This window comes from Apus apus, chromosome 1 (assembly GCF_020740795.1).
Source record: "Apus apus isolate bApuApu2 chromosome 1, bApuApu2.pri.cur, whole genome shotgun sequence".
Taxonomy (NCBI): domain Eukaryota; kingdom Metazoa; phylum Chordata; class Aves; order Apodiformes; family Apodidae; genus Apus; species Apus apus.
Window position 1 is genome coordinate 194776065 of NC_067282.1, and position 25695 is coordinate 194801759.

General features: G+C 39.1%; 1 protein-coding gene across 1 annotated transcript in view; it reads left to right on the forward strand.

Moving 5' to 3' along the window:
- Positions 1–8005: 8005 nt before the first annotated feature.
- The window catches only part of GNAI1 (G protein subunit alpha i1), a 31234-nt gene continuing 13544 nt past the window's right edge, over positions 8006–25695 (forward strand). The window contains exons 1-2 of the mRNA XM_051608229.1: positions 8006–8167; positions 8271–8473. Coding sequence (XP_051464189.1) covers positions 8356–8473 — 118 coding nt within the window. The 5' untranslated portion in view covers positions 8006–8167; positions 8271–8355. The remainder of the gene's footprint in view (positions 8168–8270; positions 8474–25695) is intronic.

Here is a 25695-nt window from a genome sequence, read left to right on the forward strand (position 1 = left end):
GTAGCTAAGGAAAAAAAGAGAAGCTTTAGGGCATACAAGCCCCACTTCAGAGCAACACAGTTCAAAGCCAAGTACAAGCCAAGACTAAAAGCACACATAGATGTAAATGTAACTCTGGATTGAATCTGAGACCTTGTATGACTGAGATTGATATACTTTGTCACCAAAATGGCTGCTGGATTTGTAGTATAACTAGGAACTAAAGCCTTATATTAATACATTATAGAATCTATTTATCACAGTAATGTTCATATACAATTTTCAAATGCAGTAAAAAGACTATTCAAGCTACCTACTCACACAAGCTGTCTTTCAGAGTGAGTGTGAAGACACTGGATATGACAGTAAAAAAGTTGTTATATTTTCTTCTTGTTAGTTTGTGCTTATGTGAGAGAATGGAAAATTCCTGCTGTAATTTTCCTGAATACCTCATTTAGTATTACATTTTACATAGTTATTTCACTTATTATACTTTTATGGATCTTGAATAAAGATGTTTATCTTAAATTAGTTTATAAAGACATCAAAGTATGATGACCTAGTATCATAAAAGTAAACATTATACTGATAGGTATTTTGCATAAACATTAATGTTTGCTTCCTAAAATTTAAGATTGACACAGTCATTACAAAAAAGATTTAATAAAGCTTTACACAAATAGAATGACAGCCACTCTATAATTTTTGCTGACGTCACAACTACACATGAATATACATATTCATGTTTATAATTTTTACTAAAATGTAATGACAGGTAGAAACATAACACTTACTGGTTCACGGTGCTGTTTCACACTCACTGTGAAAGACTGTCAGTTCCTCTATACTCACTAGGGAAAAAAGCATAATATAACTGCCCAGGTAACAACACGAAGAGGCATACATTTCATAATACTCTATGTTTACCTGATTTTTTGTGGTTAATTTTGTGTGCAATTCATTTCCTCACAAGTATACTAAAGTTCTGAAGTTCTGCAGGATTTTGTGCTGGCCTCTTAGCACTGCAGAAACAAATTAGTATCTCTTTCCCTCTTAATGAATATAATCTTTATTAATAACATGTTCAATTTTTCAATGAGTTCTTCTTTTGTTTGGTGATACTACTTAGTCCATACATGACGAGTTAATTTGCAGCTCTGGATTAGAACGGACAGCAGATTAAGTAGCTTCTTCTGCCATAACTATTCAGGGTTAAATTTAAAAAAGATAATATTTTAAAAACATGCAGACTGAAGAAAGAAATCCACCTTACTGAACATTAGCTCACATCATCACATCACATCATCATTATTAAAGAGGAAGTGGTCAGAGACCTACTACACCACTTAGACACACACAAGTCTATGGAACCGGATGGGTTACATCCAAGGGTGCTGAAAGAGTTGGCAGATGTGATGGCCAAGCCACTTTCCATTATTTACCTGAAGTCCTGGCTAACTGGGGAGGTCCCAATGGACTGGAGGGTAGCAAATGTAAAACCCATCTATAAGAAAGGCAGAAAGGAGGATCCAGGAAACTATAGACCTGTCAGTCTGACCTCAGTACCAGGGAAGATCATGGAGCAGATCATCTTGAGTGTAATTAGAAGACATATAGAGGACAACCAGGGGATCAGGCCCAGTCAGCATGGATTTATGAAAGGCAGGTCCTGCCTGATGAACCTGATCTCTTTTTATTAACCTGATGACCTGACTATTGGACAAGGGAAAGGCTGTGGATATTGTCTATATGGACCACCAAAAAGCATTTTAAACTGTTCCCCATAGAACTCTTGTAAAAAACGGGCTGCTCATGGCCTGGATGAGCACATGATCTGTTGGATCAAGCACTGGCTGGACAGTTGGGCCCAAAGAGTGGTGGTCAATGGAATCAAATCCAGCTGGGGCCAGTCACAAGTGGTGTTCCTCAGGGCTCAGGATTGGGACTGTTTCTGTTTAACATCTTTATTGACAATCTTGATAAGGATATAGAGTGTATTATCAGTAAGTTTGCAGATGACACCAAGCTAGGAAGGAGTGTTGATCTGCATGAGGATAGGGAGGCTCTACAGAGAGACTTGGATAGATTGGATCACTGGGCTAATGTTAATGGTCTGGGCTTCAACAATGCCAAGTGCCGGGTCCTGCACTTGGGCCACAACAACCCCAGGCAATGCTACAGGCTTGGGGAAGTGTGGCTGGAAAGTGGCTGGCAGAAAAGGACCTGGGGGTTATAATTGACAAGTGGCTGAATGTGAGCCAGCAGTGTGCCCAGGTTGCCAAGAAAGCCAATGGCATCCTGGCTTGTATTGGAAATAGTGTGACCAGCAGAAGTAGAGAGGTGATTGTCCCCCTGTACTCAGCACTGGTGAGGCCACGCCTGGAGTATTGTGTCCAGTTTTGGGCACCTCAATTCAAGAGAGATATTGAGGTGCTGGAGCAAGTACAGAGGAGGGCAGTGAAGCTGGTGAAGGGCCTAGAGAATAAATCTTATGAAATATGCTTGAAGGAGCTGGGAATGTTTAGTTTGAGGAAGAGGAGGCTGAGGGGAGACCTCATCAGTCTCTACAACTACCTGAAAGAGAGGTTGGTGTTGGTCTCTTTTCACAGGTAATTAGCAACAGAGCAAGAGGGAATGGCTTCAAGCTGCAACAGGGTAGGTTTAGACTGGACATTAGGGGAAAGGCTGTGGATGTTGTCTATCTGGACCTCCAAAAAGTGTTTGACACGGTTCCCCATAGAACTCTCATAAAAAAACTGGCTGCTCATGGCCTGGATGAGCTTCAAGCTGCAACAGGATAGATTTAGACTGGACATTAGGAAAAATGTATTCACAGAAAGAGTGATTAGACACTGGAATAGGCTGCCCAGGGAGGTGGTTGAGTCACCATCCCTGGTTGTGTTTAAGGGCTCTTTGGATGTGGTGTTGGTGGATGTGGTTTAGGGGAGAACTTTGTAGAGTAGGGATGATGGTTGGACTTGGTGATCCCAAGGGTCTTTTTCAACCTGAATAGTTCTATGATTCTATGATTCCTGGCCCTTTCATATTCTAGCAGAGGATTTATCTATTGTGTTTCAAACATTGAAATTATCAACTTGGAGACTCACACAACTTGCTGGAAACCTGATCTTTTGGAAAGGTTAACTTAATATGAAAAAAATATCAAATTCTTCTCTGCCTCATTGCTGACTCTTCTAGCAAAATACATGCAGTCCGCCTTCAAGCAGCTTTGGTTTACACTGTGAGTACACAAAGCTGATTCTCTTCCCTTAAGTCATGGTCTTAATTAAAATTAACAGGATACTCACTGTGTATTTTAGGGCAGCAGTGAATATTCAATTGTGCATGGCACTCACTGGCCTACATTGCATACATCTCCTCTGCCTCCCAACAGCAACATCCTCACACAATATAGACCTTGGCATTTCCTTGGAATCTCCCAAGGAGCTGGCAATAATAACTTGCATTCATATTATTAAGCTCTGTTGGTGTTAGTGTGCTACCGAGTTATAGTTTAATCAATTCAGTATTGTTTACCTGGGGTGTTGGGAAATTTTAAAATTGACCTTGTGTTGTGGTTGCAAGAAAAATTTCATTTTGCATTAAACATACAAAATCTCTTAGTCAGAAAGGCCATTCACGGAGTGTGTTACATGTGACATTTGAAGTCTGCCCTGTCATTAGCGAAACTGCTGAACAGGGACATTATCATAGCTAATTAACATCTAAAGTGTTCTCTATCAATTAATCATACTCATGTGAGAGGAGAGACAGCCTTGTATGTGTATGCAGCACAATGCAGAGGTCCTTGAAGGTGGACTGCATCTATTTTGCCTGAAGTCTCAGGAATGGGACAGAGGAGCATTTGACATTTAATTCATACAGTGGATTTGTATTTGCCAATTAACTTTGATGTCTTATTTACCTTTTGTTCATTAAATTTCAAATAGCGTAACACAGCTTCTTGCTGTTGGTAATGATTTACATATGGTGCCACATGGGACCAGGGCATCACATGGGAGACCCCTAGTTAATCTGGAAAAAAACAGGCATCACAAGCACTGAAAAAAAGTCAAGAGGCTGGCCAAAGGCAAAACTGCAATATACACACTTAAAAAGCAAAGCAGTAGTATGGCAGAAGATACTTGCACTGAATCTTCATAACGTTTTGTTTTCTTAGTACAAAAATAAAGAAATTAGATAAAATTTTATTTTAGCTTAGGCATTGAGTTATAATTATGCATATAGTTACATGCTTTATTCAGAAACCATTTTACCTTGGTCTATTCACTTTTCCAAAGATAGAAACTGAAATTCTTTCCCCCCACTCTCCTCTATTTCTTTCATAACAATTGTATTTGATTTCTTGAAGTGAGTTTTTGTACTGTCTAATTAAAGACAAGAGCAAGTAAGGTGGCTGAATCAGACAATTTAAATTAAAATCAGCAAAATAGAAAGGTGAAGGCTGAACATTATCCGCACAACACACTGTATATTCCACACCAAACATGAGAAAATTTGTCTATTAAGCCAACACAATAACAGCTAAAGATAATCTTAGATAAATGTGAGCTAAAGAGGTGATAGGGACTCAAAAGGAGGTCATACCAAACAGCTATTTGTTCTTAAAGCAAAAAACAAAATTTATTGACATAACCCTCTCTTAGAAACATGGCCACAAAAGACAGAGCTTCTGAGCAATTTCCCAGCTTGTCAGATGAAGGAAGAAGCTGTGTAATTCTAACTGTAGGGCTGAAATACACTATCTCACATAACTATACTGCTGTGAAGCAACTCTGACCAATGTTTAGAGCAAATATATTCCTGACATTTTGAAATAAAATTGATAGAATGCCTACCACCCAAACCCAGACTATAATTCACTATTTAACTACGTGTATTTTACTACACAGTAGAATATTTTAGATCATAAGAAAATATTTTAAGAGACCAGAAGTGAACCTCTGCCACTATGTACAGATCTATACTAGCTCTCAATGAAGATTCAGGCCTCCACTGCTCTACAGCTTAACACCATGCAAGACACGATTTGTTGTAAAGCATGGTACTGACAAACTTTGTTCTGAATATTGGCCACAATAACCAGGACAATCATTTGTCAGCCTTCTTGTGCACTGTAAAAAGGCATGCACTATTCCATGATCCTGACAGCTTCTATTAATGTGAAGTAACTCTAGAGTATGATCATTTATCACCTGGACAATTACTCTGTAAGTAGAACTGAACAACTGATATTGGTGAATGCAGCTGAAAAGATCTTTCATGATTTTAAAGGAGATTGTATAAGAAAATAGTATCTGTGAATCATATATAACCTGTAATGCATTTCTTTTGCTCCTGTAAAATCAAAATTAAATTAAAAATTGCCTGCAAATTTCAATGCAAGTCCATACATGTCAGAGAGAACATATGTAAGCAGGTCCCCAGGAGTAGCCCTGTTTTAGTAACATTATCCATGTACAAAAAGGGACACCTTATCCTCAGGATTTTAATAGGAAAAAGGTAGCAGAAAAGTCCCTAATTATGAAATAAAGTGATTTAAAGATAAATAAGACTAAAAAGGATTAAATCTGTTTATATTTAAGACTAGCTAAGTCTTTGAAAAAGATTCTATACCTTTCTGTTTTCCTGTTCCAGGGTAATGAAAAGATCTCAAGCCCATTTATCCCTTTATACCTATCTGTGTAGTGACTGTTACAAGGGCCAGATGGGCAGAGACAGACACTCTTAGTGGAAAGTATACAAATGTGTGCACTAGGCACATGACTAAATGAGACAAAATCCATGCCAAATTGGAGTGTCCTACTTGTAGTATCTCTATCCTTATAAAGTGTACCTCTTTCATTATCACAAATTTCCATTGACCATAATCTCTGCTTACTACTTCATTATCCCTTAATCTGCACACTTTCATTTGCCAATACTCGAACCACATTTTTTATCTCAGAAATAATTCTTTATTCTTTCTTTCCAAACAGAAAACTATCCCTAAGCTTATTAATTTTCCTCTCCCATCACTCCATTTTGTTTTCTGAGCAAAAACTGATGGAGATCTCTGAGCGGCCTCCATCACTACCTCTGCTACTTTGGCACAAGAGATGACAGGAAACCTAAAACAAGATTAAGTTCCTATATGTGAGCTGAACTATTTTGTAAACACTCTTACCCGATGGGACCAGTATGGAAGTCTGCACAAGAGGACACAAAAGGGAGTGAGTGCATAAGGGAAGCACTCAAGAAGGCCAAGGATTGGTGGCAGAGAAGCAAGTCACACATCTCAGCTGCCCAGCCACTCTCCATAGCGGTAGCATCACCAAGATGGCCAAACATTTCAGAGGTCTTACGAAGTCTTAAAGAGTTAATATTGTTTAGAATGTCTCCAAGAAAACGTAGTTTGCTAGGGTTTAGTGCATCCTTATGAATCAGAAAATGTAGTAACTAAGCTGCAGTTTAATTGAGCATTACCTACTTAATTTTACATCATTAAATATGATTTATTCAGTGTCCGCATTCAAAGACCCCTGTAAAGAAGAAAATCCAATGTTTCTAGTAAAAATTGAACATTGGATACACTTTTCTATCAGGAGAATTACAGGAAAATTATAATTTACAAGTACAGTAATAGCTGAGTCTGACCACATCTATACTCTAATGCTAAAACGCCTCCAGTACTGTAAAATCCTGCTCTTTTTTATCTCCTTCTGGGGCAGACATTCGTGGGATCCTATGGAAAGGAAAAATCCTAAGGACTCTGGATAAAATGAACCTTCATTTAACAGATTCGCCTTGTAGACTCCCGTTTTATGACATGTTTTGACCAAAATTTTCCCCGAGACTCACAAAGTTTTATCTAATGTGCAGACAGTTTCATCCAAGAAAATCTGCTAAATCTACTTTGTTTCAAACTGACTGTGCTCACAAGCTGGGGGGTTGGGAGTGGATACAAAGTCATGCAGAAGCTCAGCTGACCCCGCTCTCAGCAGGAGGTTAGACCGGATGATCTCCTGATGACCCTTACAACCCGATTATTTTAACGTGATCCTATTAAAAGGTAATAGGATCTTTCTTTCGTAATCCAAAGAGCTCAAGATGTGCATGATGGTGAAATAGTTGGAGACACTGCAGGTAGTTTTCTTAGGGGTTTTATATTAAAGAACAAAACAAGCAAGCAACAAAACAACCCATCGATAGGCTGTGGAGACAGGCCTACACTGGAGCTCTGAGAAAGTACACGAGGCACGCGAAGAGAAAGGTCACTGAGCGCTTTTGTGCCGTGGGGTGGGATCGTTTCATTCTACTTTCTTTTTGTGAGGGAAAAGTGCTGCTGGCTGGTGAGTGTCAGGAGTAGAAAGCCCCCCTGCTGCCCCCGACCCGCTCCTGACGAGACGTGCCCTGGAGCCCAAATGCACCCAGCGCCGGAGGGGCTGGACCCCGAGGCCCTTCGACGGATCAGGGCAGCGAAAGGAGGGAAGAGAGCCCAGGGCAAGCGGGGACACCGCTCGCCGATGGCGACCGAGGCGGAGCTCAGGCGGGGCCGTGGCTGAGGAGAGCGGGCTCCTCCGCCGGCTCCTGCTCCCCGTCACGCCTCGGGCAACCTCCACCTCTGGAACCGCCTCTGCGGGCGTTGGTACAGCCCTGCCCGGCGGGAATGGAACCGCCCGCCCGGAACCGTTTAAATTCGAGCCCTCAACCGTTTCCCCCGCATCACTGGCAGGTGTCGTGGCCGCGCTGTGGCGTCACACCGACGCGGCATGAGGCGAGGGATGCTGCCTTCCCGCTCCCGCGCCTGTTTCTCCCCTCATTCCTGCCTCGGTTCCCCCAAGCCCAACGCTTCGCTCCTTCACCCCCCTCCCCTCCCGCAACGGTTCGCGGATGCCGTGCGCACGCGCAGCCGCGCCCGCGCTCGCCCCCTCCCCCGCCCCCTCCGCGCCGCCGTGTGGGCGGTGCGCGCGACCGAGCGCCTCCGGCAGGGGCGGGGGCGGTGCGGCGGGAGCGCGCGGGCCGCGGCGGCGGGAGCACCAGCCCCTCGGCCAACGGCGACGGGCCCTAGAGCGTGCCTCGGGCCTCCCGCAGCAGCTCCTCTGCCTTCTCCCTCTCCGCGTTCCCCTGGGGACAGCTTCAGACAAGCCTGCTCCCCCGCCCTGTTCTTCTCGTGCTTGCGTGTGAGGTAAACTCGGCGTGTGGTGCCTACGCTGCCGTTGCGTTTCAGGTGAGGGAGGGGGGGGAAGAGAAAGAGAGCGGGGAGGCACTCACTCCCCCTCCCTCCTCAGCGCCTCGCCGGCGGCCCCGGGCGCGAAACCCTGCCGCTGCTTCGCGTCTCTTCTCCCGGCGAAGTGAAACGGCCCCCTTCCCAAAATGGGCTGCACGCTGAGCGCCGAGGACAAGGCAGCGGTGGAGAGGAGCAAGATGATCGACAGGAACCTGCGGGAGGATGGCGAGAAGGCGGCCAGGGAAGTTAAGCTGCTCCTCTTAGGTAAGGGCTCCCGTGAAATCATCCCCCCCCTCCCCCCAAAGCCCTGAGGTGCCCACTCGCCTCCCACCCCGACGTGAGGGTCCCTGTGTAGGCGAGGGCGGGGCGGGTCCCCGCCGGGCCGGCTTGCAGCTCTTGTGGCACCCGAGCGTGGCTGAGGAGAGGGCCCCGCGTCTCAGCTCGGGGGGCGGCGGGATGCTCTGGCTTCGGATGAGGCGGCGGAGGGAACGCCGCTTTACGGTAGCGGGTATGTGAACACGGCCTCCCAAAGTTCTGGGGGTAATGGCGGGGCACGGCAGCCCGGTAACGCAGGTGGGCGCCTCGGGTTTTTTTCGGGGTTTAGCGGCAGGGCCGTTCTGCGAGAACAGCACGGAGCAGTTTGTCCGGGCCTTGGGTCCCACGTGAAGGGGATAACATCTCACGCTTCTGCCGCGGGTTCTGTGTACCTCTGATCAGAGGAAGGAAGTGCTAGGTTGGAGGATGTTTGGTTTCAATGTTTCTTGTAGAGCCGAGCATCTCTTAAGCTGTTGCCGTAAGAATAAAGAGTAGAAAGCATCAAAAGAACACAAGGGGTTTTGTATTGTTTTATTTTTGTAGAAGTTGCTGAAGTTGCTGGAATCTTACAACGGGAAGTACAGCCTTGATGGAGGCTCTAGATGTATATAATGCAGGGACTTTCAAAATGTACTATCATGTGTTCTTGAGTTTTGCTCACAAGTAGCTTTTTTGTATATTTTAAGTTATATGCCTGTGATTAAAGTTAAGTAAAATAAGATTGGTTTTAAAAATGGCTATACACGAAAAAAGGAGATGAGGATTTTAATTTAGAATAGACTAAAACTACTGTACAACTTGTGGACAACAGAATGCTGCAAGATTTGCATTGTAATAGTGTTGTAGGGAGTTTTGTAGTTTATGCCATGTAGCTGAACCAGACTGGACCCTTCTGATCCGAAGTTAACTTGAGTTCCAGCTTTCTCTGTGCTGTGCTCTCTCCTTCCAGAGATGCAGTTTCAGGCAAACTTTTTAAACAACTACCCGATTTCTGACTTCCCCTCGACGCTGATTTTGCTAGATTGCTCATCTACAGGGCTCTGTTTGCTTCAAAGATTGTATTAGACCTCTTAAATAGCATCCTTTCTTTTGCTGAGTTATAAGATAGCTCCAGAAAGGTACAGGAAACTGAAGCACTTCGATGTTTAGATGAAGAGATTAAACAAACCTAATATGGGAAAAACAAATGTCCTAAAATGTCTTTATAGATTTATAAATTTAAAATTTTGCTTGTCTTTTTGATTTGTTTTCCAGGAAGTGTTAGGCTTTTGGTAGTTAATGTGCCTAGTCCTGCAATCCTTTGGAATCCTCAGATGATTGCATGGAAAGGTTATCCTGTACGTGATCAGTAGCAATACTGCAACAGAATGTTACCTTCTGTTTTGAAGGTGGCAAAGCAATGGTTTATATGTATTCTTATGTGGCATTTAAAATGATTTTTCATTATTTTGCTGTTCTCAATGGAGCTTTTAGTACATGTAGTTTGGTATTCGTCTTCAAATCTTGTATCATATGCTGTGGTTATGGATAAAGTCCACATCTATAGAAAGCTGCCTTTCATTTGAGAATGAATTTTGTCAAGGTTTAAAGTTGTTTCATGCTCTTTACATATAAAGGCCTATGTTATGAGTTTTTATTTTTAAATTTTATAAATTCTGTGTTTCTAATACAGAAAAGCTTTTGAGGAATTTCTGCTGGAATCTCGTGAAATCTTACGATAGTGACTGCTCGAATACATGTGTTTTCTCATAGTGTTCTAAGCTGTAGCTCAGTTGGTTTAATATTTCCTCCTCCCCTATTAAAAAGAGGTGTGAAAACTAACATGCTGACTTCTTGTTGCGACTGGTATTTAAATCATTATTTAAAGAAAATTACTTAAATATTTACTGAACTCTTTTGTATATACAACCAGGGATATATTTGTCTTATGTCGCATGTCTTGGAATGAAGTTTTTCTGTTACTTTTCCTTGCAACTGTGTCAGATGTCTTAAATGCTTTATCTGATGGTAAAACTATTTAAAGTTACTTCCACTAGAGTCACTTTCTTCTCACTGCTCACTTTCGCAATTGCTTTTTCAGCCCATATGGCATATTTTATCATCTACTTGGTTGTACTCCTACATCTATTGATGGGCTTGTTCTGTTAAAAGATGCTGAAATAAGATGGAACGTACAAACTGCAGTCTGCTGCCAGGAATATACAATATGTGAGAGGCATCTAAGATACCTTGCTTATGTAGAAAAGGAGCATGTAGCTGTTTACCTATTGACCCAATAAGACAGATTCATTTCAGCATCTATAAAAACTGCATTTTTGTGTGATTAATAGGGAATTCTACTGAAGTTTGAGCTATAATGCTCAACTGAGGGAAGATGTGTTTATAAAATCAGTCTATTGCTAGCCTTTAAGTTTAATTTATTCCATTATATGCTTTTTAAAAAGATTTTTCTAAAACAGGAAATAGCAGTGATTTAATAAAAAGAGGTAGATGTGACATTGCTGTACTTAAGCCATGACTATGTGAACAATGTCACTGACTGAGGTTAGATTTATATTTTGTTATCCTGTCTCTAGGAGGAAGCAGATGTTTAAGCTGTGCAAAATGCTATTGGCCTGGATTATCTAATGTCTTTCACCATATCTGTAACTTGGTGCATAATTTTGTGGAAATTGGACTGCAGGTCATGCATTATGTCTTGGAATAAATATACTGAATCCTGAACATTTTCCACCTATAATGGTATTTTAACTTTGTAATTCTGTGCACTTTAATGTGCTATCCCAACAGCAGGAGAACCTTTCCTGGAAAACTTCTGAGACCCATCCTCATTATTAGAAGTAAGCTGAATTTGAGCATATAGTTTGTAAACCAAATGGAAAATGCTTGTTTACACATGGATTTTATTTTTTAAAATCATAGCTTCTTTAATTTAAAATTATTTTCAATCAAAGTATGACAAAAATACTTAAATTTCAGGGGAACCTGAGAAAAAGTATAAGTGCAGTCTAGTATATTATCCAACACTAAAAATTTAACATGCAAAAGTACTTTAAGCACTTGAATGTCTGTGTCAGGTTGACAGTTCCTAAACTTGTTTCCTAGTTGTTTAAAGTAATATTTATCTTACTTTATTTTTTAGTTGTTATTTCTTACAGATAAGCTCCTATACTTAGTTTGAGACAGATTCTTGAAAAGCAATATGCATTTTAGCTGGCTTCCAAGCAGAGAAAGCATTAGACCCTAGTTGTTTTTGCTTTCCATGGTTCCTCATCGTAACTTTTGGTGTTCAACAAATAAAAATTCTGGTGATGTTTGCAGAATGAATGTAATTTTATTCATGTTAGGAGGTAGTGTTTTTGTGTGACCTATCTGTCTGCTGCATTAGTACACATGATACATATCAGGTGTGGATTTGCAAGTACATTTCTGTTGAATTAGCTAAAGCACATTAGACTGAATTTATGCCAACTGCAGGAGAACAGGCAGTGCCTCATCTAGTAGAAAGCCTTCTGGTATGAGGATAACTCATCAGGTTTTATGAATACATTCAAACTGGCAACATTAGTTTATAGGATTAGCACTTTGTTTTGTGGATTATCACATTCTTCACCTAATATAGTAAATTCAGTGTTCAGGTTCTTGTATCTGTTGCCTTTTGCATTCAAGATACTGTCTTAAACCTTTTTTAGGAGTGGATTCTTGATTCCTGGAGGTCAGAGACCACATATTTGACAAATGCAATTATGTGTCCTTTTTATGGAATCACGTTTGTAGGTTTAAGTACAATTTATATCTTTATACTCATGACCAGCAAAGCCACTTTTCCATTCCTGAACAGATACTTGTGATTTGTCTTGGAACATTTGCATAGTGTATTCTTAAATATACCATTTGTTGTTTTTTTTTTTTTTTTTACTTAGGACAGAGTACTGCTCTTAATCTTTTTCATTGCATTTTTTCCTGTTCCTTAAGGCAGTAAATAGAACAATTCTATTCAGTTGTTCTTAATCTTCACATCTCCAGTATTTTTTTCTGACTGCCTTTCTTTTGTTAGAGACATGCATCTTTCTATCTGTTATTTACTGACTCCCACTGCATACTCATCTTCTCAACAGCATGATCTTCATAGTCCTTGGCAATACCTGTCTTCCTCCAGACCTGGCTGCACATTGGCCAAAAAAAACCAAAAACATATATGCTGTTTGTGCCATTACTTCTCTTGCCTTTCTTCCAGAGTATTATCTTTCTCCTCTCTTAGAGACCAAAAAGACTTCAGAAATCTGAACTCATGGGAGCTCTCGAAAAAGCCTTATTCTCACAAACAAGTATTGTACATTTCAAGATGTCAGCATGATTAAAAGTTATGCCAGCCTAGTCTAAAACTTTTCTGACAAAATATTTCCTTGTCTCAACTTCAGAGACAACTATCTATAGAAATGTATGAAGGTAATCTCTTATTTAAAAGCTGTTTTATGATACCTGAAATAAGTGTTCAATAAACATTAAAGGTTTAGTCTCTTGGGGTTTTTTGGCTTGTAGGTCTTGTCTGTTGGCTTCCCCTACCCCCCAGCCCCGTAAAATATACAGGGTAGCTCCTTGCATAGCTGTGTTGGTACAATTTGAACTCAGGCTTTGAGAGTTAGGATGTAATGATTTATATAATCGTATCACCGAAGTGGATTGTTCTTTTGCTGCCACATTTTACCTGTTGCTTGTTTTGGTCCTCTAAGAAGGAAGAATTGAGTAGTTGGCACATCCTAAATTCCAGCTAAATATTTTGAAAGCAAACTGTGAATCTGGCCTCACAGGGCATGAAATTTTGAAGTCAGTTTTGCGGCTGAGTTTGTATGTGTGCAGTGTTTCCTGTAAAATGCTGTTTAGCAAATTTCAAGGTAGAAAACTGGAAGTAGAAAAGATATATTTATAGTGTTCTGTTAAGTGTGAGGTTTGTTTGTTTTTTTTTGTCATGGAAACGCTGAAATGAAGATCTGAGCTGACTTGATAATTAGCTATTAAAAGATTGTGTTTTTTTAAGATGGGCACAGGAGAATCTGTGTTGATGAACACTTGCTCTTCTGAGGTGGACTCTTAGTAATTGTTCAGCTTTACTGATATCAGCTGTTCTATTTATTACCTTTGTTTGCGCAGTGTCCTTCTGTTATCTCAGGCTTTGTGCAAATTACTGTTTTGTTATTCTGTAAATGGAACTTAGTTGGCTTTACTTGAGAGATTCTGAATCCAAAAAGAAGTATTTAAGTTGGAAAGGTGTACAGAGAGCAGCTGGAAAAACCACACACTTCGATTTTGTGAGAGCAAGAAGTTTTGAGTCCACTATTCAGAAAAATAGAGTTTTTGAAGTAGCTCAACCTACTGACATTTGTGAGCGTAAGGATAACTAAGATACTGAAATTTATTAGACTATTAAGACAAAAGTGTCTGAGATACGTCAGTGTACTAGAAATGTATGATTTTGCAATAAAAAATTTGAACTGATCTCTTCTTAATGCTAAACATAATTTGTTCTCCTTGTCCATTGGCTAGGAGCAGAAAAGACAAAATAAGATTTCTTAATGAGAATTGGGATGGGAAATGAGGGGATTGTATGATAACATAGATTATCCATTTTTGTGACTGCTTATAGCCCTTATCACTGTTTAGCTCTAAGAAGTGTTGGAGTTTGGGATCTGGAAGATGTTTCCCATTATCATGGCTTTTCCCTTGGAGTTTGGAAAGCTGTGGAGCCGGCTTCAAAGTCTCTGAAATTATCTACAGCTTGAATATATAACAGGAGGTAAAGTGTCCTGTATCTATTTATCCAGTCCCAACAAAATGGCCTAAAAAATTGCCTAGTGTCACAGACAACCATATGCATTACTCCTTGATTTGAAAGTGTGTTATCTGTTCAGGTCAAATTTTGATTACTGGTTTACTTTTGGTTAAATTCATAGCTAGTACCTTCCTTAAAAAACGTACGTTCATGTAACTTTAAAAAATTTCTCTTGAAAAATCTCTCAAGATCTCAGCTGATGGGGGAAATTGACATAAAGCATTTAAGAATAATTATTTAAATAAGAGACTTGTTATTGAACACATGACAAATAAATTGGTTTCCTTTCCTGGCTTTGGCAATTGAAGGGTCATTGAAGTTCTGAATAACACAATTTATTATGCCTGTTTAGGTATCAACTTAATAAATCAAGTAGCAATGTTGACATATATCTGTATTTTTACATGGATGCTGTGTGTGTTTAGAGTTGCATATAAATGGCAATATTATGTGTACCTATATAAAGTGGTGTTGAAATCAGAAAATGCTTTTCATAGAGTTACTTATTTAAAGGAATAAACATCATTCAAATATGCAGTGTTTCATTTTATGAAATAAAATACCTCATTACTTTTTCATATATACATTTTAGAAGTGTTGTATTGCATTTGAAGTATGTAATATACTTAGCAAAGGTACTTGATTACATCTTTAGTGAAAGATAACAGTATCTAGGCAACCAGAATGAACAGGAAGTCTTTGTTACCCATCTCGATTGTAAGGATGTTCTGAATCTGTTTTTTTTTTAAATTTCCAGTAAACTCGAGGTTCTTGCCTACTTTATTAATCTGTATTGGACTGCTGGAAATAAGCAGTGCATGTTGTCTGATAAGCAGTTGAGCCATTTTAGAAGCTCTGTGTTGCTAAAAAGGAGAGTACTCTTACAGCATCTGGTTGAATGGATTTGCCCACTCCATTGCACTTTTAAAAGCTTAATTTAGTTTTGTGCTGCTTTAGTAGTAAAATTGGTTGTCCTATTTGGACTTAGCTTGCTGCTGGAGTGATCAGTTTAAATGGTATTTCATAATGGTCTGGTGAGAACCTGAATAAAAGCACAATGAGGAACATAGATACATGCCTATGCATATGGTTACTGGAAACACATAGCAGCTGGTAGAGAAGAAAAATGGGTGCAGAGTAGGATCCTTTCAATTTCTACATTTCTGTGTCACAGTCAAGTATAGAATAGGATTAGGAATTATGTGAAATTGTGTTCACCTGTGAGGTTCAGTTGGTAGACATGTTAAACTCTATTCAAAATTCACTTTTATTAAAATCTCATTACTGGAATAGGAGAGGACGGTCTTTCTCAAGAAGTGTGTTGATTAGGACACTTAACCAGAAAATGGTGGCAGGAGTTTGCTTTTGTTCCAAGTCTAGGGTGTCTTAGTCCTATCTTTCCTTGTGCTATTCTAACTTGGAGGTTGTAGGCTTGACTAGGAAGAGTCCTACCGAGGGCTGTGTGAAGAATGCAAGATCATAGTGGACGAGAAGTTTAACTGCCAGCTCAGTGTTTAAACAGTAGAGAGGAGAATGGAGGTATCAATTTCCAATTAAAACAGTAAAGTTATACTAATATTATAAAAAGAATACAGTGAGAATGAAATAGTGGAATGGGATTAGAACTTTTTCTGACTGGAGAGAAATGTCTTGCAATAACAAAACCGGGAATAAATGAGACAATTGTCTTGAGTACTTACAGAATTTAGTTAATTAAATCTTACTTTGAATGCTGGTTGATTTCAGGCTTGACCAGTGACGTCCTGTACAAAGGTGGACTGGAAAAAGCTATTTCTCATTTTAGTGTTGTCTACATTCTTGTTGCATTAAATATTTGTTAAAGCGTTTTGGAAGTGGATTTCTCAGCTGTATGCAGATTCAGTTCCTGATCCCTAATAGATCCGGTAAACTCTTAACAAAACCATTACATGCGTCCTTAAAGCCCTTAAATACATTGACGAGGATTCCTTGTAATACGCTTTAGTGCCTCAGTGTTCGCTAGCAAAGGCTGTCATTTAATTCCTGGATGAGAGACTACTTAGGTTATTGTCTCTGTCTTCTGTTCTGGAATATAGGACCTTTTGAGGTTAGTTTAGATTCAGCTTTGACAATGTACTTGTTTGAGGCCTAGCAAGATAGTATTTATCTGGGTATCTGTCTTCCTCCTTGCTTTGGACTTGTTGAGCGCAACTGCCTATTTGAATAGGTTGAAATTTTTATATACTTCAAAGCTTTCTTAGTTTAATTTGAGACAGTTAAATATGAAGTGTTTAAACAACAACAACAAAAAGCCAGATTTAAAAAAAGGCACAAATAATAATCTGCTTGTAGGTAGCTTTGTCTGGAAAGTGCATGTAATAAAAGGACATGGTTGACTGTTATGACATGAATTTTCTTTCCTGGTCCAAGTACAAATAAGGGTTCTGAAAATGCTTGCTTTTGGAAAAGATCAGTCCAGCTAGGTCTTTTAACATTGCAGTCTGTGACACTTTAATTTCTTACAGTTTTTTGATGGAGATGGAGACCATTTTGTAGTGAATTTAGGTCAACTGTCAATATTCTTATTTTTGTGGGTCTTAGTCTTTAAGCTACAAGATGAGAAACGCTTAAGTTAGGCATGGATGAAGAGTGAGAATTTTTGTGAAGTAAAGTTATTGCAGTACTTTTGCAAGAATTACCTAACTTTTAATATAACTGCATTTGCCCTGGTCTAAATTTTGACAGTACCCATTTATCTCATTTGTAAATAGTGCCTTGGTGTTACATGACAAAGGGAGCTTTGAATAAAATCAGTAGAGATTTCCTTGAGATCTTTTTTCCTTTTTTGATAGGAATGCATACACTTTGCTTTCTGATTTTCCCAACTCTTTGTACATAGTACATAGTAACTACATAGTAACCTGAGATAGCAGGGTCAGTAAGATCTGTCACAACTGTAGGTAATACAATAATACTGTTGTTCTGAATTGCAAGTGTAGCCTGATAGGAAAATATGCTGTGAATTCCAAATTATTTTGTTGTCTCTGCCAGAATAACCTACATAAAGTATGACTCAGTTGCAAAGGGGATTTTTTTTGCAAATTATATTTTATTGTGATTAATGATAGTCTGCTTAGTAGTAGAAGTTTTCTCTGGTGTCTCAGTTACTGAATCTACCATATTTTTATATTTGTAATTCGTATTTATAGCTCAGTAAACAGTAAAATGCCATGAAGGTCATCCACACTGTCAAGAAAAACATCAGTGCACTCTGGATTTCTAGAGATAAATATATTAGATATGTGTTTGGAGGTCTGAATGCTGTAGTCTTGTTAGAAATTGGTAGTAACTGTCTTGGTAAACATAAGAACAAAGGAAGTGGTTCTTTATGCTGGATAAGTCAGCATTTATCTTGTGTAGTGTGGTCATACACAATATCCACTCAAACTTGAATCATATTATTTTATACCATAATTTCAAATGATGTAGTGATTGTTTCTGAGCATACTACTATGTGTGGAAGAAGATAGCCACTTTTTCTTAACTGTTTTAAGTAACCAATCAAAATCTTATTTTACTTTTGAAGGGAATATTAGTTGCTTGTTATTGATGAAATTCCATTAGAAACACTAACAATTTTCTGGACTTCGCATTTTGAGGAGATTCCAAAATCTTTTAGAGGATAGCAGTGTGGAGGCTGTCCTTTGATACATTTAAATAGACAGCCAATATTCCTACCAAGCTGCTGTCAACATCGATGTGTTAAGCCTGGAGCCACATTTTAGCTGCTGGTGCTGTAGCATGTAGCTGTCAAGCAGCAAGCATGATTACTCTGTGGTTTGCATCTCTAAATGTGCATTTAATTTCTGACATAAGAGTTTTATTTCCAAACCTTGAAGTGTCAGCTTGTCACAGTCGTGTTGGGAGTGACACCTGACACAAAAAAACTGTCTATATCTTGATCAAAGAAAATGTGTCAGATTTTAAAGTACAATGGCAGTGTCCCTCTCTAAGGCAGTGACACTTTTTCAGAGATCTCTTGTATGTTCTCAACAGATATGTCTTTTAAAAGTAGATTCAATGCCAAGATACCATCTTTCCTTTTGAATGTTTCAGAATTTCTAAAATATGACATTTGGGACTGACCTGTTGCTCTCCTTTATAGTAAGACAAGGTGTCCACAATATGGTTATAATATAGATGATGCACATAGCAATAACAGTATTCCTACTATATAGCAGTAGCTGTACAGCCAGTAATTTGAAACAGCTGAGGAATATAAGAACAGTTTTGAAGAGCTAGATATAATTTGTGTTCAAAGGTGCATGCATTCAAGTGCGTTGTACGTAAAATTGCACAGAACAAAAATTCAACTAAGGTGTTTGCTTATCACTTGCATGAAATTCTTAGCAAAAATTTCTCAAAACCTTTGTCACAAAAAAAAATATTAAGCACTCATTTAAAATTTGAAATAGCTGGAAACTCAATTCATACTTCTAAAGATAAAGATCGGAATTAAAGTTACCATAAGGTTTGCAAAATGGTGTGTTCTGCCTGTTTCACCATAAGCCTTATTTCTTAGAATTCTTGAGTTCTAAAGGCCATACATATAACCTGAATATAAACCCACAATTTTCTTTGTTGTTTCATACTAAAATAATTAATACAGTCTTTATCATTTGCTTAGGACTTTACTGTACTAATACCCTAAGTATTTAAGAAGCTTAAAGCGCTTTAGTGGAGGTCTAGACCTGAATAAACACACAGGATGCTAATGTGAGTTAATATGCAATTGCTTCTTGAGGTAACGTTTTATATTAATGGTTTTCTTAAATGAAGTTTTGTGTAAAATATATTGACTATTTTGTGTACTGTTGATTTTGAACATCTACTCAGAGCAATACTGAAGACCTAGGAAAGAACTAATTAGTTGTAAATAAATCTTGTTTTGTTAAGGAGTTTACAAAAGTGATAGTGACTTACAGGTTTAAATGATATTTCCTCTGTAGAAGTAAGCCAGTATGCAGCTACTGGAACCTTGAGAACTATCTCCCATCTTTTGTCCTGAGTCAGTGTCATTATAGAATCTGTCACTCCAGTGGTTTCAACTAGTGCTGTAATCTGGGATTCACACACTATCACTACATGGCTAAATTACTGAAATATTTTTTTCCAGATGTTATTCACACAACTTCTTTCTTAACTCATTCAAAGTTTCCTGGCACATTAATCCAGTAGCTATGGAAATTCTGAATCTAGTGCTGTCTTATAAGTAGTGAGTACTATCAACCTTTGGTTGACTATATGAAGGCAGTTGAGAAGGGGCAAAGGAACGTGAACTCTGTCACTGGCAGCAGCCACCCCAGAATTAGAAGAATGAAAGATGGTGGCAGATAAGAAGCTTAACTGCTGGGTGGCTTTAAAAAGGGCGAGTGGGGACAGAAGACAAAAAAAAAAAAATTGCCAGGAGTTAGAGCAGTTTGGGTGCTGGTATCAGAGAATGTTTCATTTAGTGGTCAACCTGTCAAGTGGATGTGTAGCAACAAGTTTCCACTGTGGGTTTCTTGTACTAGCGTTGATATATTTTGAATATAGGCACAATGATTAGCAGCTTGAATTCTAATTTAAGTCTCATGTCTGGTAATATGTCATAAGGTGGTACATTTAAGAGATTATACTTCCAAGCTGTCTGCTTGCCATGTGCTTTTGTAAGAGATTACTGACCCCATACAGAAGCAGGAGAATTGTGGGGAGAGGACTTAACAGTGGGTGAATGCTACAATTTACAAGTCAGTGTGTTTTCTTTTCAGTTTTGCCTGTGTCTATGTCTAAGTTTACCTGGTTCAAGTCTCCTGTTTTATGGTCTTAAAAGCATCCATTGAAAATTTGATATTAATTACTCATGTCCATATTTGAACTCTCTTCTGGCAACATCCAAGACTACTCTACTTGATTGTGGGTTTTGTTCTTTTGTCCAACTTGCTGATTCAAAGCCAGCTATGTTCTACTCATCAGGTTTTATCTAACTCTTCTCTTAATCTAGGCTGTTGTTTTTTTGTTGTTGATTTGTATTTTTTTCCTCCGAAATTTAATCTACATTTTGTTTCTGTGTTAATTTTGCAAGGAGTATAGTTACTGGGAACTGTACTTGACTGTTGGTTCCTCCAAAGAGAGATATTATGAACTTGAAGGTTACATTACTTATTGTTTAGATACTTGATTAGGTTCCTCAGTAAGCAATTAGCAAAGAATTCACAAGTTATAAATGTTACTATTAAGATCTCAACACTTACAAACAGTTTCTGTGCTTAGGTGCATAAAACATTTATTCCAGAAATTTGTAGTTCTGGAATGCTTGCTATGTAGGCTGTGTGTGGGATAATAAATCATGAGACACTGAATAGTTTAAAGTAACAGTTTTGTTGACCTGTAATTTTAAATCAAATTATAGAATACTTCAATTCTTTTTAAACATGGACCTGCTCCATTTGGAAAGCAAAGGAATATTGAATCTGTTTAAAATTATGTTTATTACAATTTCGTAGTTATGAGTCATAGGAATCAAAGAATGATTCAGGTTGGAAAAGACCCTTAAGATCATTGAGTCTGACCAAGTCTGCCTTTTAAATATTTTTTACTAAGTTCTAATGTGACTGACCAAATAGCAGCTTGCAGAATCAAATACTGCTTTAGCTGTTTGTTAAATTTGTTTGAGCTTTGCTAGCCCTACTAAGTTCCTTCCAAGGTTGATTTGTTAAACAGGTTTTTGATTTTTTTTTTGCTTGTCTTTTGAAGACACTTCAAACATGACAATGCTTTGATTTGTGTTTTTCTCTGTTTCACAAGTTGAAAGTTGGCTTTGAAGAAAAATTATTATACAGATTTAGTCTCTCCTACTCATATGAGCTTCCGATTAACTGTGCTGTGGATGGTGCAGCAGGGTTAGTTATAGGCCTCGGTTTATGTGATAGGTATGAATTTACTGAGTGCTTTCATAATTCATGCTGGATGGAGGTAAATGCTTTGGTTAGCATGAATACTAGCTGTGGAAGTAATGTCATGTGAAGGTAGAGCCTGATTATAATCTGGAGTGTCTTCTGCTTTAATGTTTAGTATAGCAGAGACTGTGGAGAAAAACATGACTCTGCTGTTTTCTGTGTTAAAATGTGCTGATTAAGTTACGAATAGGAACTGAGCCAGTAAGACTGTTCAAATTATTGGCAGTAGTGAAGCGGAAATCAAGTATCTCACTTGAGAAGTTGGCAATAAATAGCATCCTTTACTAGATGATTGGGAAACATACAATCAAGTCTGTCTAAATTTGGGTAGGGTTTGGTTTTAACTGTACAGCTAGCTCTGACATTTTATATGCAGCTGTCACATGAAATACTTAATACAACTTGCTCCTATCTAAAAGTCACTAAACAAGAGTTAGTTCTCATTTTGCTGTACAGACAATTTTGTCACACTGAGATAAAGGAAGACATTTTTAAAATGCATCCATCGGAAAACCTGGCTGAACTCTGTATTCAGGAGTGTGAAACCAGTGAATCTCCTTTGAGTATGGGGAAGTAGGATGTAATTTTCTTGCATACTTCACAAAGATTATTAGGCAAGCTGCAGATGTTTTGGCATGCAGTTAAAAAAATGCCCCAAGCAAACAAAATGGTTTCTATTTTTCATTAAATGGGAATGCATCTTCCAGAAACTCTCTCAGATACTCTGTAATAATTTACTTACTTTTTTCCTATGTGTTATGCATGTTTGTGGTTATGCTACTGAGAAGGCTTTTATGAGAATTCTAGGTATTTGGTACCCATGAGTTTTAACACCATGGAGAGACATGCATATCTGTCTCAGGAAAAACTGAGTAGTAGGTGTGTTATGAAATAGTTACTTTGATACTGTGACTAGCCCTGATACTGACCTTCTTGGTTAGTCAAATGTGTCCATTTTAAAATGGAGAGAGCACTTCAAGAGGTAATGTAAATTAAATGTTGTAATCTTTCTTATCTCCACGATTGCTGTTGAATACAGTGGCATATACTTTCTTCAAATTGGTTGAATAAAGATGTCAAACCAAAGCAAATTATAGTAATTTCATTATTAAAACTAATCTTTAAACTTTTGTCACAAATTTGTGTTCATATACATAATTAGGTATTTACAGATTAAGCGTCAGTTTGGTTTATAAATGCTTCAAGTGTCATAGTAACAAATGACTTCTGTACAAATGTCTGTTTTTCTGTTTTTATTAATATACTGGTATTGAACTCCCATAGCAGCTGAGAGTCTGAGAACTATTGCTACTTGAAAAGAAACTTGCAGGTTTATAAAAAAAAAATTGTTTTACTTGGCCATTAGCTGAAGATGGCATTAAGCAATCTTAGATTGATGTTGACAGGCCTAGTCTATTCCTTAGCTACCAAATTCTGCAGCACACTAGCTCCTGTTGGTGCTAACACTCATTCTACTGTGTGTTGGCGGAAAGGAAGTCTAGCCACAGCAGTAGCAGTGCTGGGGAGGTGGTGGGACAACATTTGGCAGCCAGTCTTAAATTGGCTTGAGCATGTCATGGAGCTGATTTGGTTTAACTGGAGAAATCACAGAATCACAGAAGGTTAGGGGTTGGAAGGGACCTTGAAAGATCATCTAGTCTAACCTCCCTGCCAGAGCAGGATCTCCTAGAGTAGGTTACACAGGACTGTATCCAGGTGCGTTTTGAATGTCTCCAGAGAAGGAGACTCCACAACCACTCTGGGCAGCCTGTTCCAGTGTTCTCTTACCCTCACAGTGAAAAAGGTTTTCCTCATGTTTACATGGAACCTCCTGTGCTCCAGCTTGTACCTGTTGCTCCTTGTCATATCATTGGACATCACTGAGAAGAGCATATATCCCAAAGGCATCAGTATACGTTACTCCAAGTATAGAAATACTCTGTTTCACTGGCACCAAATAATATTTTAAGTTGGAAGAATCTTCTAGAGGTCATCTAGCTCAACCTGTGGCTCAAAGCCAGGCTTACTTCAAAATAGATGCAGTTGCTTAGAACCGTGTCCAGTTGAATCTTGAACATCTCCAATGCTGAGTTTTTATTTCCACTCTGTGCAACTGATTCCAGTAGCTTCACCTTTTCCCATGGGGATAAGTCCTCTGACCCCCCTTATGTCTCTGAAACTGCCTGTGCTGCAGCTTCTTGATTGCCTCACATATTTCTGTTGTGCACTTCTCAAAAGTTTTCTTCCATCTTAAGCTGTACGTCCTAAGTGGGTTTTATGGAGCAAATGGCAATTAGACACTCCCCCGCATCACACACCACTGCCCCACACCCCTTCTCCACCCCACACACCCTTGGTAGTTTTTTCCAGGATTAAAAAATCCAGTTCCTTGTAGCTTTTCCATGTACACCAGCCCCCTAATGAACTAAGTGACCTTCTACTGTTTTTTGTCTAGTTTATCAGTATCTCATTTACTGGGTGCTGAGCCAGGGGACAGTGCTCGAATACAGCATTATGAATGCTGACTGCTGGGGAATAACAACTTCTTTTTGAGTTGTTGGCTGCATTTTTGCCAGTGCAGCAGTGGTAGCTGTTGGACTGAGTCAACCCCTGAACACCCGCACAGCTGCTTGATCACTCTTCTCTCCCTTGGGATGAGGGGAAAATCTTTTATCATCCCTTGAAGTATTTAACTCAACAACTTCTTAGGGCAGCCTGTTCCAATGCTGTATAACCCTTTTGGTGAAGAAATTTTTCCAAATAACCAACCTAAAGCTCCCCTAGAACAATTTGAGCCCATTTCCTCTTGTTCTATCAGTTATTACTTGGGATAAGAGACCAGCCCCTGCCTAACCTCCTTTCGGGTAGTTGTAGAGAGCAGTGAGTTCTCCCCTCAGCCTCATTTCTCCAGGCTAATCAACCCTGGTTCCCTCAGCCGCTCCTCTTAAGACCTGTGTTCTAGACCCTTCACCGTAACCACCCTTCCAAAGTTTATGACAAAAATCAAAACAAACACCATACCCGTATATGCCTACCTTTCTTCCTTCTTTCCCCAAACTTACTCCTGAGCATAGTATCACGTGGTATGGCATATGCTTTTGATCAACTTGAGTCACTTGTCCTAGCTGTGTCTCTTTTCAGCCTCTTGCCCACTTACAGTGTACTTGCTAGGGGTGGACACAGGGTGGAAAGATAAAAAGCCTTGATGCTGTGGATGCATTTTTCAGCAATAACAAAAACACTGGTGTGTTATCAACACTGGTTTAGCCATAAATTCAAAGCATAGCACCATATAGGCTGCTGTGAGGAAAATTAACTCCATCCTAGCCACACCCAGTACAGCAACCTGGGGTGTGGTTGACCTTCATTGCCAAAAAGGCCAGCTGTTGACTCTTCAGGTTGTTAATCCTCGTAGTTGTTTTCTGTAAGGTTTAGTCCTGCATGTTTTAAGGCTTATTCTGTGCCACTTGCAGGACTTCACATTTTTGTCTGTTCACTGTCATGAGATTACTGTCAGCTCAATCCTCTAGCTTGTTGAGGACTCTCTGAATAGCACCAGAATAGACCAATACTGGCCTCCCAGGCTGATGTCACCTGCAGAATTGAAGTGGGTGCATTCCACTCTCGTGTCAGGTCATTCCTGAAGATGTTAAACTGTATTAGCCCAGCATCATCTCCTGAATATTGTTTCTTCCAACTGGCTTCCAGTTACATTTTAACTGTTGACCACAAGCCTGAAAGTCTAGCTGTCTAGGCAAATTTTCAGACACCTTGAAGTTGATATTTATCTGTTTTGGTACAAAAATGCTATGGAAGGTACTTAGAGTAAAAATAAATGACATTTGTGGGTGGTGTTCATCCCCAAAACTAGCTGTTTCCTCATGCAAAGTTATCAAGTTTAGGCAGAGTTTGCACTTTGTAAATCCACGTAGGCAATTCCCAGTCCATTTCTTTTTGTTCATGTTCCTGGAAATAACTACAGTTAGCGGTATAGTTAGTCTGAAGATCAGGGTGAAGCTGACTGTCACATAATGCCTCAGATTCCCCTTTGTGGACTTCTTTTGAAGAGGAGTAAATACAGCCTTTATCAGGGGCTTTCTGGAGTCACAGTGATCTGTAAAGAGTTTTATTTGGTTGTATTGGATTAAGACAACTTCTGATCCATTTGCATTAGAAATACCTGCAGACTGTGAAGATTATCCTCACTTGTGCAAAACCATATTGAGAAGGAGGAAATGCAAGAGTGAGAACTCAGCACAAGTCACAGCCAGACTGTTAGTGTACTGTTTGAAGGGTTTAAATCCCAGCTCTATGAGTTCCATAAACTTTTCAGAGAAAGCAGCACACTAAAGAAAGTGGAGATA